The sequence below is a fragment of the Melanotaenia boesemani genome, chromosome 24, assembly GCF_017639745.1.
Source record: "Melanotaenia boesemani isolate fMelBoe1 chromosome 24, fMelBoe1.pri, whole genome shotgun sequence".
Taxonomy (NCBI): Eukaryota; Metazoa; Chordata; class Actinopteri; order Atheriniformes; family Melanotaeniidae; genus Melanotaenia; species Melanotaenia boesemani.
Genome location: NC_055705.1, coordinates 20,868,171 through 20,885,511, shown reverse-complemented (window position 1 = coordinate 20,885,511; position 17,341 = coordinate 20,868,171). Strand labels below are relative to the sequence as shown.

The 17,341-nt window shown below is 35.3% G+C and overlaps 1 protein-coding gene across 1 annotated transcript; it reads left to right on the top strand.

Annotated features, from left to right (window-relative positions):
- Positions 1–2,540: 2,540 nt before the first annotated feature.
- enpp4 (ectonucleotide pyrophosphatase/phosphodiesterase 4) lies at positions 2,541–8,426 on the top strand. The gene is given in 8 exon segments (XM_041978506.1): positions 2,541–2,678; positions 4,027–4,264; positions 5,753–6,046; positions 6,121–6,225; positions 6,315–6,513; positions 6,589–6,762; positions 7,221–7,490; positions 7,580–8,426. Coding segments are annotated over 7 exon segments (1,377 nt in total). The 5' UTR covers positions 2,541–2,678; position 4,027; the 3' UTR covers positions 7,678–8,426.
- The last annotated feature ends 8,915 nt before the right edge of the window (positions 8,427–17,341 follow it).

Below are 17,341 nucleotides of genomic sequence, written 5' to 3'. Positions count from 1 at the left end.
ATTTACAGAGCCATAGGACTCCTATCTTTTCCTTATATCTGTTCATTTGGTATGTTTTGCTCAGTGTTCTCAGTTCAATTCTGTTGTCTAAACTTGGAACGAAAATGAAGGAAATTAGTGTTTGGTAGATTATTTATTTGTTGTAACAATGCTTCTTGACAGTAAATCTAATTCTGTTGAAAAGTCTTTTTTATTTCCCCTTTTCTCTTTTTTATTTCCAAATGTATTTGTGGGATTAGCAGCAGATTTCAGTATGAGGGTTTCTAAAAACCCCAAATCTTTGCTTGTGCTAAAATGTTTATTCTGCTACTAAACTCTACTGCCCAATCGCAGAATAGGATTTAATGTATTCAGTTAGAAGGGACAATACATATTAATAAACATAAAAATGTAAATATACCAGAATTAGCCCGTGGCTATTTTCCATCTGTAGTCCCTGACAGATAAAGAAAATATAAAATTGGTCTACTTCTGTCTTGTTAGTTTCTGTTATTGTAAGTTGTTAATATATAATGAGAATAATATGGGTCCAAATTACAATAAGCATTGTTACAGCAAACAATAATCCACCAAACACTAATTTCTTTACATTTCGTGCTAAAGTTAGATGATATTTTGGTAAACATTTTTTTAAACTTCTCTACCTAGTTGCTAACCATAGTGTAAAATGAATAATCCCACAATTTTAAAAAATCCTAGAAAAACCTTTTAACAAAACACTTGAATACTTGTTAAATAAATATGAAATACTGAACTAAAGTCAGTATAGATTTAAAGCAGAGTACAACATCATTTACAATAATGAAAGAAACAAAAGAAATAATTATTGCATTGGACCAAGGAAAACATGCACTTGCCATATTTGTAGACTAGAAAAGTATTTAACACAATAAATCCTTCTATACTTCTTAATAAACTGCAACTGTATGGAGTTCAGGGGAGTGGCACTGAACTGGATTGTAAGTTATTTGTCTGAGAGACAACAATATCTGAAGGTGGGAGATTATGTGTCTGGGTGTATGGAGCTTTGTGGTGTCCCCCAGGAGTCAGTGTTAGGCTCCAAAATGTTCAACATATACATTAATGATATATTTCAAGTGTCTAAATTACTAAAATTAATATGATTTGCCTACGGTACTAATATATTTTTTTTATTCTGGAAAGGATTATAAGGAGCTGGTTATTATTATAAATAATGAATTATGTAAATTTTTAAAAAATGAATAATATTAAATTATCACTAAATAAAGGACAGACTAAGGTAATGGTCCTTGGTAATTATAAAAACAAAGATGACATACACATACACACACACACACACACACATATATATATATCTCCACCATTATAATTAATTATTGTAAACTTATAGATTATATATACATATTAATAATTTTAGAATTACTATATTAGTATCACTATTACTATAACCATTATTGTTGTTGGTACAATTATTATCACTGTATAACTCAATGGCAAAAATGTATTCTTAAAGGAGATATTGATTGTGTATACTGCATATTGTATTGTTTAATTATAAGATTATGTAATGCCTAGTAGTTAATGATGATTATGATTATGGTATGACTTCCACCCACTCCTTTTAAACTTTTGTTTCCTTTTTGATTTTTATTTTTATTTCTGCTTTTGTTTCTAAATTAGTTAATTTTGTTCAAATAAACTTTTCAATCAAAGAATCCATACTACAAGACAACAAATAAATTTACAGCAATAAATAACCTTCTGGTGTGTCTCAACACTTTTAACCACTACATCATCATACTCCACCTTTTCCTTTTTGCTCTCAGTAGAAAATTAATAAATAAATAATAAAAAAAAAACCTATTATGATTTCTTTTTCTCACTCTTTTTTCTTCTTCTTTTTTTTTTAAACTTTATTGACATTGAGCAAAAATAGCATGGAAACCATGGCAGGAACAGATACAGTGAGATAAACTTGATGGAGATATTTAAGTAAATATACGAATAAGCAATAAATTAATACATACATAAAAACACAGGGTTATGTTGGTAATTTTTTGTACGAGTTAAGGGATGTGTTACTCTTTTTTATCCAGAAATGATAGGCTTAAAAAAAAATTGGGAAAGAAGGATTGAAACCTAGGATTTGATCAAGCAAATTAATCTTTTTGAATGTAAAATGTCGCATAGAAAATGCAAATTAATCTTTTTGAATGTAAAATGTTGCATAGAAAATAGTATAGTTCCTGTACGCATTCAAATTATCAGGTTATGGCTTTCTGAACTGTCAAAAGACGGTTACGTCACTTACCTCTAGTTAGTCGAATAGAAACCAAAGCCAAAGTTTGGTCTTCAAAATTAAAGCACAACGTATTAAAACCTAAATTTCAATTGAAAATATATCCCTTTAAAAATCAGGAGTTAGCGATTAAATTAGCGTTAAAACATAAAACTGAGCATGCTGATGGAAAAATAACCTTATTTTGTGTATTAGTTTTGGGTGATTTTGCGGATAGGACAATATTTTGGTAAGCAGTATCGGAAGTTGGTCAAAGCAACGTTAGCTGTTTCTACGGAGTATCAATATTGTGAATCCTGTGGAGGTCTGTTGAGTAGGTTGTTTCCAAAGACTTCAACACCGGACAGTAGTTCCGTCGGACCGTCAAAAGGACGGCTGCCGAAAAACCTTTTAACAGGTAACGCGAATAAACATGCTAGAACTGTAAAATTAGCATGCTAACATATGCCATACAGACTGCTTACTTGCTAATAGCAGTAAAATTTAATTTTTTCTTATTTTAAATTTACTTCTGCTAATGCATCCAGATTGTATTCATATTCATTCACTTTTTTTTTCTTTTTTTTTTTTTTGTTTTGTTTGTTTGTTTGTTTGTTCAAAGTTCCTTAAGTCCTTAAATCAGGAACAGCGACTTCCTGGTTGTGTCTATGTACTTTTTTTAAATATACATTTCCAATATTTGTAAAATCCGCCTTATCTGCTCCAACGCGGGGGGACAAATCTTGTTAAACAGTTTTTAAAAAGTTATATAAATTACTTGACAAGAGCCTATTAAAAACAAAACAAAATGTTCCTGTCACATGCTTCCTCCTTTCGTTTTCTTTTCTTTTTTTTCCCTCTTCTTTTCGTTTCTTAATGCTATGCTATCTTAAGGTGTATACACTTTAAGGGTATGCAAACTTTATTTTTGTTTAAGCAACTTGTTCCACTGTAGTTTTATCTCAAATGGGATATAATTTATTACTTAACCTTGGCAAGGTTACACTAATGCAGTGGCATATTAAAGTCTAAAAAGTTAATGTGTTTTATTTAATCAGATGAGAAAGGAGGAGGTTGACATAAAGCAGTTTCTGTCTTTCTTGCAGCTGTATCCAAGCTGTCTTTTTAGCCAATTTGATTTATTTAGATTTGTACCAATTGCATAAGGTGACAGCTTGTAAATGGTTTAGTTTGAAGTAAATTTTATTCTAAGGGAGAGGAGGGAAAAAGAGGATAGTCAAAACAGCCCCAGTGTGGTTATTTTCACGACTTTTCTTCTCTATGGAGCATTTAATATCTTAATTTTATGTATTTATATCTTTTTTGCTGCTTTTAGAGGCTCATGGGATGGATTAAACACATAATAAACTGGATTTGTATGATCTTAGATACAGAAACTGTGACTATGTGTGACTAAAAATCCATGTTTATGGAGCTACATTGCTGTTCCTGCCTTGTTTATCTTGCTTTATGGGTATGAAACCGGTTATTCATGTGACATCGACTCTGATCAGAAAATCAGGCGCTTTATTTGAATGTTATAGAGAAACTTTTCATTCTTTACCTTTAAAAAGAGACAATATATTGTGTGCATAGAGTGGTGTAACTAGTTCATCCTTTGTTAAAACACTCAATGAAAACATAAAATACCTCTCTGTCACATCAAGTATCAATTACAACTACCCCCCTCTACTGAGACATACTTTATTATCATTGGTGATGTGAAACCGTCTGATTTTGGTCTGGTGTCTTTCACCTGCTTTCAGGATGTTACTCAAAATACTGCTGGGCTTCCTGTGTTGCATCAGTGCTTTGGCGACAGAAGACGACAAAGCTCAGCAGAGTCCGCCTCCTCTGCTGCTGGTGTCATTTGACGGTTTCCGAGCTGACTATCTAACAAGGTTTCCCATGCCGAATCTGAAGCGCCTGTACAGCCAAGGGGTCTTGGTGGAGCAGCTCACCAATGTCTTCACCACCAAGACCTTTCCCAACCATTATAGTCTGGTGAGCACTTCTTTTCTTTTTTAATCTGTTGTGAAAGATGATTTGTTATCAGTGTCCATGTTTTTATTAATTTGTTTTGGAGTAGCGTGGCAGAAAATGTCAGAATAGCCCAAACCATTTGCATAATATCTTTTCTCACTGTAACATGATAGAGTCATAGTGGATTAGAAATGACCTTATAACCCTTCCCAGACTGATAATGAGTAACAGTTGCTTCCCTAAGATCAGTGCAGATGTCTTTCCTTTCTTGACCTTTATTAACCCTTCATCCTGAGACCTAATTTTCTGCCTCCTATTCGAAATGACATAACCAAAATGAATTAATTATATATTCACAACCGCAAGGGCTGTATGTGTTTATGTGTAATCTTGGTCTTAAAAGAAAACCAAGACATGTAAAATTACTAACAAGTGTCAGGATCAAGACATAAGTGAATTCATTTGAACACAGTAGAATTAAAAAACAAAAACACTTTATTTAAAGTAAAATAACCTTTGAATCACAAGACAGTAGCCAACATTATCTAAGAATTTAGAAAGTATGAGTAAATGTGCAAAAGTAGAAGCTAATAAAATTAACCTGAGCAGTTTTACAGATGTTTTAACACAGGTGTGTTCAGGCAGAACCACCTAAATGTGCCTAAATGTGCCAATTGACCAGACTGGAAAAATAAATATTTCACTAATAAAATATATATCTCTGCAACCCATTGGTTGACTTTCATGCCTGACACTTTCATAGACCAATCACAGTCCAGAAAATACCAGAATAACACCCAGATTTACCACAGAAACCCAGAACTGTCCAGAAAGTAGTAAACGCAAAGCTTGTATATTGAACAAGGAATGCACAGTTCACTGTAAAAACCCCTCGTCTTTTTCTAAACAACCGGTACTTTTGATATTAATTTCAAACTAACGCAGAGTCAAAGAAGAAAGTATTAACAGTGTTTTTTTTTACTTAAATTAAAATTCTGATCAGAAAACAGCTAAGGAAAGATGTTTTCCATTGTTTTTATTAAGTTTTTTGCTACTCTTTTTATTTTTATTTCTTTTAACGTGTCCTGTCCAGCATCATGAAAGCAGAGTGATGTCTGACTGCTGTGTTTTGCTTTGCCAACGGGAGTTTTATGAAATTAAGGCTCCTCTTGATACTTAAGTGTTATTCTTTATTTTGAATTTGTTTATTGCTGCATCTACGTATTAATGCTGGAACTGACAGGGAAGACAAAAGAAGGGATACAGTGAACAGAAAACAACCACAACTGTACAGTCAAACCCAAACAAAGAACAAACAAATGTTTTCTGTAAAGAAACAAAAATTCCTACTGCTGCTGTAAGAATGCACAGCAGACAATCATCAGGAGCACTTATACGTTTTTCACTTGAGAATAATCCTTCTCACTGTCCTTTGCATTGTATTAACTTAAATAAACAGCTGCTGTTAATCCTTTAAAGAACAACGGTTATCGTCATCTTCCTCTCCAGGTAACCGGACTGTATGCAGAGTCGCACGGTATCCTAGCCAGCAGCATGTATGACCCCATCACCCACAAACACTTCAGCCTCCAAAATGACAGCGACCCGATGTGGTGGAGCGAAGCGCAGCCCCTTTGGCTCACAGCGCTCGACTCAGGGTACAAAACAGCAGCCGTGATGTGGCCTGGGTCCGACGTCACCATTGGAAACCGCACAGCAACGCACTTCTTTTCCTATAACGCCAATATCACCTTCCAACAACGACTAGGGAACATTACAAACTGGCTCCTAGGAAACAGTGAGGTAGAAAAGTCATCTAAGTGTACTTTCTAGTAAAGGTGTAATACCTTTCTCTAATGTCTGCCTCATTCCATCAGGAGAAAGGAGTGATGTTTGCAGCTCTCTACTGGGAGGAGCCGGACTGATCAGGTCATGCGTTTGGCCCTGACAACACCACTGTGATGGCTGAAGTGCTTAAAGAGGTACGGCCATTTAGATGACATGTTTATATTTTAATATAATGCTTGGCATGGTCCAGAATTTCATTCTGAGCTCCTTTGCGTACCATCAGGTCGACGACAACATTGGTTTGCTGATGTCGGAGCTGAACCAGACCGGCCTCTGGGGTCGCATCAACCTCCTGGTTACCAGCGACCACGGCATGGCCCAGTGCTCAGCCGACCGCCTCATACGGCTGGACGACTGCCTCCACCCTGACAACTACACCTTGGTAGACCTCACACCTGTCGCTGCCCTCATCCCAAACAAAGGTAACTGAGCTCACAACTTTGAACTCTTTTTGCTGAATTGTTGCTAGAAAATGCCTGCTTCTGTTTAATTTGCAGATCCAGAGACCATCTTCAGCCTGCTAAAAAAGTGTCACGCCCACATGACTGCATACTTAAAGAAGGACATCCCTGATAGGCTGCACTACCGGAACAACGAGCGCATCCAGCCAATCATACTGATCGCTGACGAGGGTTGGACAATTGTGCGGCAAGGAAACAAGCTTCCCAGATGTGAGTACAACAAAGAAATGGTTTTATTTAAATAACCTTAAAGGCCTTCCAGCCATCTGTTTAACTCAACTTTATTTCTATAGCGCTGTTTCAAGCACGTAAGAGGAAAGTGCTTTACAGAGTAAAACAGACATCAAAGGACACAACAATTAAAAATGATAAAAAAATTTGAAGTTGACAATAATAAAAGCAACTTTCAAAGAATAATTGAAAGTCAAATAGAAAAAGCGAGGATTCAAAATAAAATAAATTGTCAGAGAGGACAAAAACCTTGTAATATTTTTATAGTGTAGTACTTATTGATGCAGCTTCAGTTATGTAACATGCCCTAAATCCAGACTGAGAATCTTCAGAACGACCACTGTTATTCTGTAAATGAACGTTTAATTGATTTAAAATAACTTTGTGGAAGATTTTAGAGATAAATGACAGACTCTGCTCTTCCTCTCTTTTCCTAGTGGGTGACCACGGTTACGACAACTCCCTGCCCAGCATGCACCCCTTCCTGGCAGCGGCAGGCCCAAGCTTCCGTCACAGCTATCGGATGAAGAACTTACAGAGCGTAGACGTTTACCCGCTCATGTGCCACCTGCTGTCGGTGCCAGCGCGGCCCAACAACGGCACCCTGGATCAAGCTCGGTGTCTGCTGGCTGCTGAGACCTGCTGGAGTGTACCCCTGATGGTCTGCCTGGTGGTGGGCGTCCTGCTTTTACTCACTACACTCATGGGTAAGTGAACAATTGGTGTATTTTTGTGGTTTTACTGCCACAAATTTCTCTGTTGGATTAACAAACTAACAGGATGTGTTCTTCCTCAGTTTTATTCAAGTTGATGAGCTCCCGCCGCCAAGGCTCCCCACCTTTCCAGAGGCTGCAAATCTGCCAGGACGACGACGATGAACCGTTGGTGGGGTGAACAGGATGGAGCCGATAACCACTTGTGCTGCTTGTTTGTTCTCCGATTGTGCTGCACTGTACTCCTCTTGTTTTCTCCCTGGCATGTTTGTGCTTGTGCACACAGATGCAGGAGAAGCCAGTAGCTCTGAAAGCCCTCAGGTTTGTTGAGGAGCTGTGTGCTGGTGTACAAACAGCTGTTATCATGGAAAGCCTAGGTCTCAATAGGTCAGTGTAATGTCTTGTGACAGAAAGGCATTTGAGATTAATATATTTTATCTTGGGGAACAAAAAAGTTCTTTTTTCTTCAAGCTACTGAGTTAATGTGGTTACTTTTCTGTTGTTCTAAGGGAATTTTGTTTACAGGGTTTGTTTTATTTAATATGTTTTTGCAGTTGCATTTTTTAGCCAACAGGGAGAGCTGGTAGCTTATTTTAGAATCTCACCAGGGTATTGAGACATCCGTTTTCTTACTATTTGGGTTTATTTGTTACACCGATAGTTAGTTTTATTTAAATTTCTCACATTTTTTAAAAAAAATTCTGTTTGTACTCTTAAAACTGAGGTTTTGAAATCTAAATAGATACTAAATTACACTACTCCAGGTAATGGATCACTAAGGTGAAGCCATTACTGAAGATGAGGAGGTTTCTATGCAAATGGGGCATTTCAAGCATCGTCAGGTCTAAATCTGTGGATTTGTGTGTGAATGATTGCAAAGACAAAAGTCAGGATGAGCAACAGCTGGTCCAAAGAAGTAATAATCTGATTTAAAAAAAAAAGTTTCTATCAGTTTTAAAGCAATTCATTAAATATTTTTGATAAAATTGAGGTTGCAGAATGAAGCTTGAAATGTCGGGTGCAAACGACTGTATTGCAGGGATCAGAAACTGTGAATTGTTGCTGCTAAAGGTAACAAAATAAGCTTGTTGATATGCTGTATTTTTCTCATTACAAATATTTTAATCAAAAATACCAAAAAACATTGAATTTATCCCAAATATGGTTATTTTTGCAGTTATATATTTACCCAAGAGGTGTTTTTTTTATTCAGATGCGCTATATACAGACTAATGCATTGTTGATTTTTGATACGTTTGTCAAAATGATCAAGAATAGTAAAACATCACAAACTTTATCTCTAAATGCAGTACTGCTTGTTGTAATCATGTATAGTCAGGTATATGTTGTCCATGCTTCTGTTTTTGTGTTTGAATGTGTAAAAGGAGCCTAAAGAGTTTCTGAAATCAATATGTTAAATCCATGATTTTTCCCTAAAAAAACTATTGAAATAATTTTCAACATCACCAGTTTATTGTAGTTATGTTTTTTTTCCTGAAAGTGAAACCATTTACTTCATAAACAGTTACATTAGGTCACTAAATGTACCTTTTATTTACTATTAAAAGTTTTCCTGATTGTGGAGGTTAAACAAAAGAAAATAAATGTGAAATCGTAAATTCTGAGGAATTTTGTGCCATGAAATAATGGATGTACTGTATGAATCGCAGTACAAAAGTCTCATTCTCAAGAAGATGGCCTTGTTTTTAAGGCTGCCATGTGTTTAAATTCCACATGTATGCATTGTTGCAGTCTATTTGATCCTAAAAGTTATTTTTAGGAGTAGGGGGAAAAATCTTATGGTAATGTGCCTATTGAGAGATTTTTGTGGATAAATTAAACTTGAAAAAAGTGAATAAAGATTATTCACAATCAGACTTTTTGTGTTTTTGACTTGAGAGATTGTTAAAACCTTGCAGCACATGTTGGTGAAAAAGAAAATCGACACACATTTGGAAAAATTAATTTATATTCCTTTATATTTTTTTTTCATTGCAGTCACAACATTACAACGTAATAAAATGCTAAATATATAAAATCAAACTCAATACTGACAATACATTTCTGTATCGTGTTCAAAACCAAATCAACTGTACATGTTTTCATTTATATTTTAAAATCTGTCTTTATTTCTGTGTAGTCATCTGTAATACTGTAAATCTTTGTCTCTTCACAGATAAATAGACTTTATTTTTTAGGAGGTATTGTAACAAAAATAATACAATTTCCTAATGATGGCCACCAAGAGCCATTGAAAATATCATTCAGCTCTTCAACACAATGTCTTAAAACTATCGTAGACACAGAATACACAGACTAACCAGAGATGCACAATACATTTTCTCATTTTTCTCCTGCCATATTTGGTGATTGGTCAGGAATATTTGGTGTGAATAAAAGAAACCCATTCCTAAACCCTTCAAAAAAATATGAAGGACCAAAATATAGAAGATTCCTGAATGCTGTTTTGATGTGCTAACGCAGGAGAAGTTCGAGCGTGCTTGATTGATAATGGCAACCAACATTCCTATAAATGAAGTCAGGAGATGTTAGTCAGACAGCCTTGTTCTACATGTATAGAATTTGTGCTTGAAGTGTTGGACCTTTCAATAACAAAAATGTAAAAAAATATTTTTTTTTCTTTTAGCTTGGCTTTATAGCTATTTGGCAAGTTGAGCTAAGTGCAAAGGGAAACATGCATGTAGAAATTATTAAAGAAAGGATGTACTTTACATCTGTTGGTAGGTAGTTACATTTGAACTGAGCTTATCGACATCTTTATGCTAAGCTAACTTTTGAAATTTGGGTGAAGTGGTGATAAAATTATTTAGCTACCATGCTATTTTGCAGGTGATTTCAGATGCTAGTTTCTGTACACCAACTTGAGTCCACCAAATTAGATTAATAAAGATCACTTCATTGCAGCTATAGGTAGTTATATTTTGGACACAACTTAGCTAGCAGTTTTCCACATATGGGCTTAGGTAACATTTGACACTCGAGTGAACCAGTGATCAAAACATTTATCCACTGTGTTATTTTGCAAGTGGCATCAAATGGTTTCTGTAAACAGCATGATTACATCAAATCAAATTAATAAAGAGAGGATGTACTTTTTTTGCTACTAGAAGTTATATTTAAACAGAGCTTAACTAGCAGTTTTCCACATCTTTATACTAAGCTAATTTTTGAGATTTAGGTGAAGTGGCAATTGCAATATTTAGCTAGCATGCTATTTTGTAAGTGATGGCAAATACTGATTTCTGTAAATCAGCCTTTGTCTACTAAATTAGATTAATAAAAATAGAATGAACTTTATTGCCGCTAAAGGTAGTTCTATTTTGATAGAGCTTGGCTAGCAGTTTTCCACATTTTTATACTAAGCTAATTTTTGAGATTTAGGTGAAGTGGCAATTGAAATATTTAGCTAGCATGCTATTTTGTAAGTGATGGCAAAAACTGGTTTCTGTAAATCAGCCAGTGTCTACTAAATTAGATTAATAAAAATAGAATGAACTTTATTGCCGCTAAAGGTAGTTATATTTGAACAGAGCTTAGCTAGCAGTTTTCCACATTTTTATGCTAAGCTAATGTTTGAAAGTTAGGTGAACTGGCAATTAAAACATTCAGCTCCCGAGATATTCTGAAGAAACGTTTGACGTCGGGTACTTTAAACCAGCTTGATTCTACCAAATCATTGTTCTGACTTGGACAATTTGCTTGTCTAAATGCTTGATGGGTGGAAACTAATTAGAGAATAGAAGAAAAGCATGAGTAAACCTATCTGGCTAACACCTCCAAAGACATCATCCTGCTCAGAGCGCTAACATCAGTGTGCTTATATTCAAGACAACACAATGGCACAGATTCCTACGAAAACACAGTTTCCAGTCGATCTGTATTTTTTTTGTTCTGTCATCATTACATTCTAAATATTTATAAAGAACATTTATTATCAGTACATTTTAAAGAGCCATCTACACAAACCCATGGAACATAGATCCAACTGAGGGAAATTACCAGAAAAGGGTATTTACAATCAAAATGCGTACCACAAAAAAATAAAAGCTACTTTTACACATTTAGCTAGAATTACTTTTCCTTTTTTCCAAGCTAAGGAACACAGTAGAAAAGCATGATCTTGACAAAATAAAAACTCATGGTACATCTTATACATCCAACGTAAAAGTTTAGTTTGACCCTGCCCGGTGCTTGTAGCATCCAAACCTGAGTCAAATCCCTGGAATTGTTTCCGCTCATTGTCAGTGATTGAATCTGAGTATTTTTCCAAAAAAGGAAACGATTTCAATTGTTGGACTCGGGCCTGGTAGAAACTGGTCTGAGAATAGAAGCAGATTAGCATCTGGCTTCATGCTTCACAAAATCGTAATGAGTGGTGACAATTTTGCAGATACAGACCAAACAAGTAAACTTTGGCTAAAAGAAATTGAAGCTCTAGCAACGCATACGGTTTATAACACACCCACACACACACATCGCATATGCTTTGCTTTTGACCCTGATAGTGAAACATTTTTGTGTTTATCCAAAAGACGATTCTGATAAGATACACATTCCTTCATCGGGAGGCGGCATTCATTCTTCTCACGTTAAAAATTAGAAGTTATTTCCCTCCCGACTAATCAATCCTGATAGAGAAAAATGTCAAAGAAACAAATACACAAAGTTTAAAAATGTAAACAAATTGTACATCATGCTTATTTTTAGCACATGAACACTTCATGGTTTTTTTCTTTCTGCACTTATTCTTTTAAAACTCAAAAAAAAGGCAAAAATAACACTGAAAAACAGTGATGTGGTGTTTTTGTTTCGGTCTTTTAAGCCCAAAGCTATTCTGCTTTTTGTTACTTTGCATAGCTGTGGGTGAGTAGCCATACAATAGTGACAAAGCACTGATTGGATTTGATTTCCTACAGAGTGGGTCTAGCTAAGGCTCTGGTTTTCTGGGTGAAGGAGGAAAGGTTTCATGTGCAGCGTGCATGATCGACTGCAGACCCAGCATAGATGAACTTTTGCTGCTGGATGATACAACAGACACTAAATGATACCTGCAATTTAATTGCGGTTCCACAGTCGATTCAACACTACACATAAATGCTTCTGTATGAAAGAAAACTGTATTATTTGGTTGTGTCAGACCTGATTTGTCTGTGTTCAACCTGATCTCTGATTGGCTACAGCTCTGGGTGCAAAGGGGGGCATGGTTTGGGGGAAAATGACTGGAAATCAGCTGCTTGGGAGCTTAAAATTAACCTCCTTTTAACAACCCAGAGGCACCTACGAAGCCGTGACTCTTCGGACCTCAAAGCCTCCGCAATGACCATATATTGTGCCTTCAAATCTACAACATTCATGCAAGAAATTCACGAGCACTACCTGTGAAACTAACAGCAAAATGGCTGACCGTGTTGTCTAAATGGCACATATTCGGTTTGTAGTGCGAACGCAGTGCTGTTTTCCTTTGATTTCTGTGCACTGACACACTGAACACATGCGTAATGTACAGTGCACATCCAGATCAAAGTGTACCAAAAAGTAGCACCACCCTCCTACGACTCGGATATCATTAGTCGAGCAGATAAGGCATGGTAGCTTTGCCTCAGTTTCACAGAGACAGAAGGTGTTGCTGTTTTTTTGTACACTCTTTACAGTGAGGAAACCCAAAATTAAAGTTACACTCTTCAGACAGTCTGAATGTGCAACACTCAGGTTTTCTAAACATATTTGGCTAAAATCTTTACTATAATCACAACTATACAAAAACTATCTTTCTTTATTCGATAGCACCATATGAATATTGTTCCCAAATTATAAAGGGGTGAGGGATTATTGGACATTGAGTGTGTTTGTGTTTGAATGGTGAGGTAGGGATGCATCCCATGTTATACTACTTACTGTGTATTGTGTGTGTATTAAGTATATCTCCCTGCTGCAGAGGAAAACCCTGTGTATGTGTGTGTATATATGTGTGTGTACACTAAGCACATCTCCCTGCATCGGAGACTTGCATAGCTTCTGCAGGACAGGAAGAGCAGTTGTCCATTTGGAAGGAGCCTTTGGCACAGCCTTGGCTGAAAACTGAAGGCAGTACTCAAGTTGCACCATAGAATTCAAAGAGACAATCTGCCCTTATTGCACCATTAGTACATGCGTGTTTCCTATTTGCACCATATGAAGTGGGATTAGCAGCCAATTCTCTGACTCTGACTCTATAGCTTGAGAGCGTTGCACCATATGCACGGCAATGCGGTTGCTTCCGTTGCATGTTTGCACCTGCTGAATCTGGTTGCCAGATTTCAGCAAGTTAACTGATTTGTCTGTTCTGTTAGTCGGCTAGCACCATGAAAATATAATGTAAGCTCATTCCTCATTTGCACTTTTTGAATTTAAAGGGATACTTAAGCATTTCTGGTGTTTGTACTCTAATTTAATCTGCCATAATAATTTAGCTATTTATAGTTTATTTGAATAGGTATGTAACAATTAGCATAGGCTGCTATTGATTACTTTAAAACTGCTTAAAAAAACGAAAAATGCAATAAGCAGAGCCATAGGTACATACTATATCATTTTTGGGTGTTACAGCAGCAAAAGTTTGGAAATATAGTCTAAAACAAGTGTCTAGATCCCAATTATTGTGAATTCTTCATATTAAGCAGATCCTCGTGATCCTCAGCTGACTAACACAGCTGTCATTTCAGCATCAAAATAAAATTTGGCTTTCATTTTCAACAAAAACAACAGATATTAACCTTAATTTTAAGTAAACCAAAGCCTATGTTGGCATATGTTATCCAACATATGCTCATGAAATATTTTTAAAGGGGTTTTTAAAAAGTAAAATTAAGTATTTATGAGTAGTCTGTGTCTTATTTGCACGAGACAAATGCCAGAGCGCTCTCAGTTTAGAGAACCAAGGAGAGTTAGCTTAGCTCCTAGCTAAGCTAACAGCTACTTAGAATAGGGCTAACAGAAGAGAAATTTTTCACAATTTAAATTTCTCAAAATTTATTTTATAAGCTCATATTAGTTCAAACTAATACCATATATAGCTATTTTCTACAATGTGTCCCTTTTGCAACAGAGTTGTTTTTCTACAGACTCTTTCTCAACAGAACATGTTGCTACATATTGTTGATGTAATCATTAAATACCAACTATTAATAAAAATTAAAAGAACACATGAACATTTTTAGGTTTTAATTTTTATTATATATATATTAGCAAGAATTCACTCTGTTGTGGCTTCTAGCTTAGTTAACATGTTAAGCTAACAGCTTAGTAGCAGTTAGCTTAGCTCACGGATTCTTCAAACTGAGAGCACTTAAAGAACTGATAAAAAAAATTAATGACAGTTGTTATCACAGCTTATAATGATAAAAAATAGTGTTTTTACAAATTCTGCCCAGCAGAAATGGATTTAGCACTGTCTGTTTCACATGTAGCTGGGTGCACATCACAGTAGCGAAGACGTGGTGTAACGTGCTGATTAATCTTTTCAATACCAGACTGAATCAAATCTAGTATCTGGGAGGTTTATTTTTCTCAAAAATGTGACATACCTGAGTGAAAAAGACAAAAAAGAAAGAGACTGAAACTCCAGATAGGTCAAAGTATTCCCTTTTAACTTCCCAGACACTCTCACAGTCTTTTTCTTTTTACCTTTTCAGAACTCATAGGCTGCAGTATTACTACAAAGCATGCATTTTATTTTTCTAATTGCACACTGTGTGATAGTTAATGGCTGGCTGTGTTTTATTTTTACTGGTCACACCGCTGTGCCAGAACAACCGCATGTCAAGAGCTGCAATGTTCCCGTTGACGGTCAGATGACTGATATGTCAGCTCATTAGTTGTCACTTGCCAATGTGACAGCTTGGATTGCAGGGGATAAACAAACAAAAATAAATAAATAAATACATCATAAGCCACACATCACAGCTCAGCTGTGGGTGTCTTTGGAGGAGTTGATATTGGACGCGATACAGGAGATAAGTCATCGAGACCGTTGTGATGATTAAAGTCTACAACTGTTTTGTATCAGCTTCGGTGGCAGCACCCTGATAGCGTGGGATCAACATGATTAAAACATCACACAGAAAATGTATTTCATATGGATAAATATTTAATCTCCCATATCCTCTTAGTTAAAGTCTTTATCGGCCATTAGCACTAATGTAATCCAATTTTATTGAGTATTACCAGCTATTGATATATTAAGCCTTCCAGCTCTATAAGCATCAGGAAATTATAGCAGACCACCCCCCCTGACCTCACTGTATTTATGGTTATATTTATGACATAAACATGAACACAGAAAATAAAAGCTCATAATTAATTAATGGATCTGCTCTGGTTTGGACTCCATTGGTTCTTTCACGAAATCTGAGCAGAGGAGATGCTAAATATTATTTTATTTTTTATTTCGCCAAAACATTTATCTGCTCTGCTCTGGGAAACTGTTATGAATTCACAGTTTAGTAAAGATGGTAGTGGTTTTTGAAGTTTTTAATTGTATTTTAAGAAACAATGACCTCTAATTTTCTCACTTTTGAGATAACGCTGCTAACTACATTTAAGATAATATACCAAAATGGACATCTCAACATAGTTCAGGAGATATGCTTATGCTTACCTTCTTTTTGATAAGCACCAGTTAACTTTAATTTCTTTGAGTTTTTCCTCAAACTTATAGTTTCTGGATGAAATTCAGAAAACAAATTTAGTTAGTTTCAACATTTGTGTGTGGATAAAGTAATTTAAGTTTTAATGATATTGATGAGATTTAAAAATGACCTGGGTAATTAGACAACCAACTTTCAGTTCCTATGCTAAGCTAAGCTTAGGTAGGCTAACCTTCCTCTTGATCTCTCTGCTGGGAGAAAAAGCATACAAATTTTCCTTTCTCCAAAAGCGACACAGTATGTAAATAAAGGTACTGTTATGTAATATTTTTTGGGGGAAACTTCTGTTGTTGCTTGTCCCTGTGCTGTGCTCTCTAGCTAGAGATAGTTAAGCCTCATTTATGTTCCGTTTACTTACAAAAATCGTTACATCCGTTTCAAACATTGTCAGACGTCACTGCCCACATTAGTGGAGAGAAAAGACCAAAAATTGCTATAAAAACATTGAATTAACTATATTCAACTAAACCAACAAATATTTTTCCACTTTTATTGCTCAGATCTTTTAATCTACTTCAATTCTACTTCTACTTCCTAATTAAAACCACCAAATATGCAATTATTCAAATTATTTTAACCCTTTAAATACCTATGTGTTTACATAGCGGCACTTTTTTTTTACTTTTAAAGATCAGTCTATTAATGTGTTACTAAAAATAAGTAAAAACATTGATTTTGATGTATTCCAGAGTCAGATTTCAAATAATCTATTAAACATACACTCTATTTAACAATATATTTAAGACAATAATAATGAAAAAAACACTAAAATCTGTGGCTTCCCTATATATATTATGTGGAAAATAACTAATTTTATGCATATTTTTAAAATAAATATAATGACATCATGTAACTGGATTGGCATTTAAAGGGTTAAAATAAATGGAATAATTACATACGTAGTAGTTTTGGAAAAGATAGAAGTTGACTTAAAGATTTGAGCAAAAAAGTGGGGTGAAAAAGCAACTAGTGTTTTTATAGCAGTTTTAGGAAGAGGACTTTTTTGTCCTCTAAAGACCTGAAAGGTAGTAAATTTGTTTCTGTCAACTTGACCTTGTAAAAATTACAATGGTAATGAAACACTTTATCACAAAAAACAGCTCACATGAGGTAACACATCCAAAATGATGGCCAAAATTG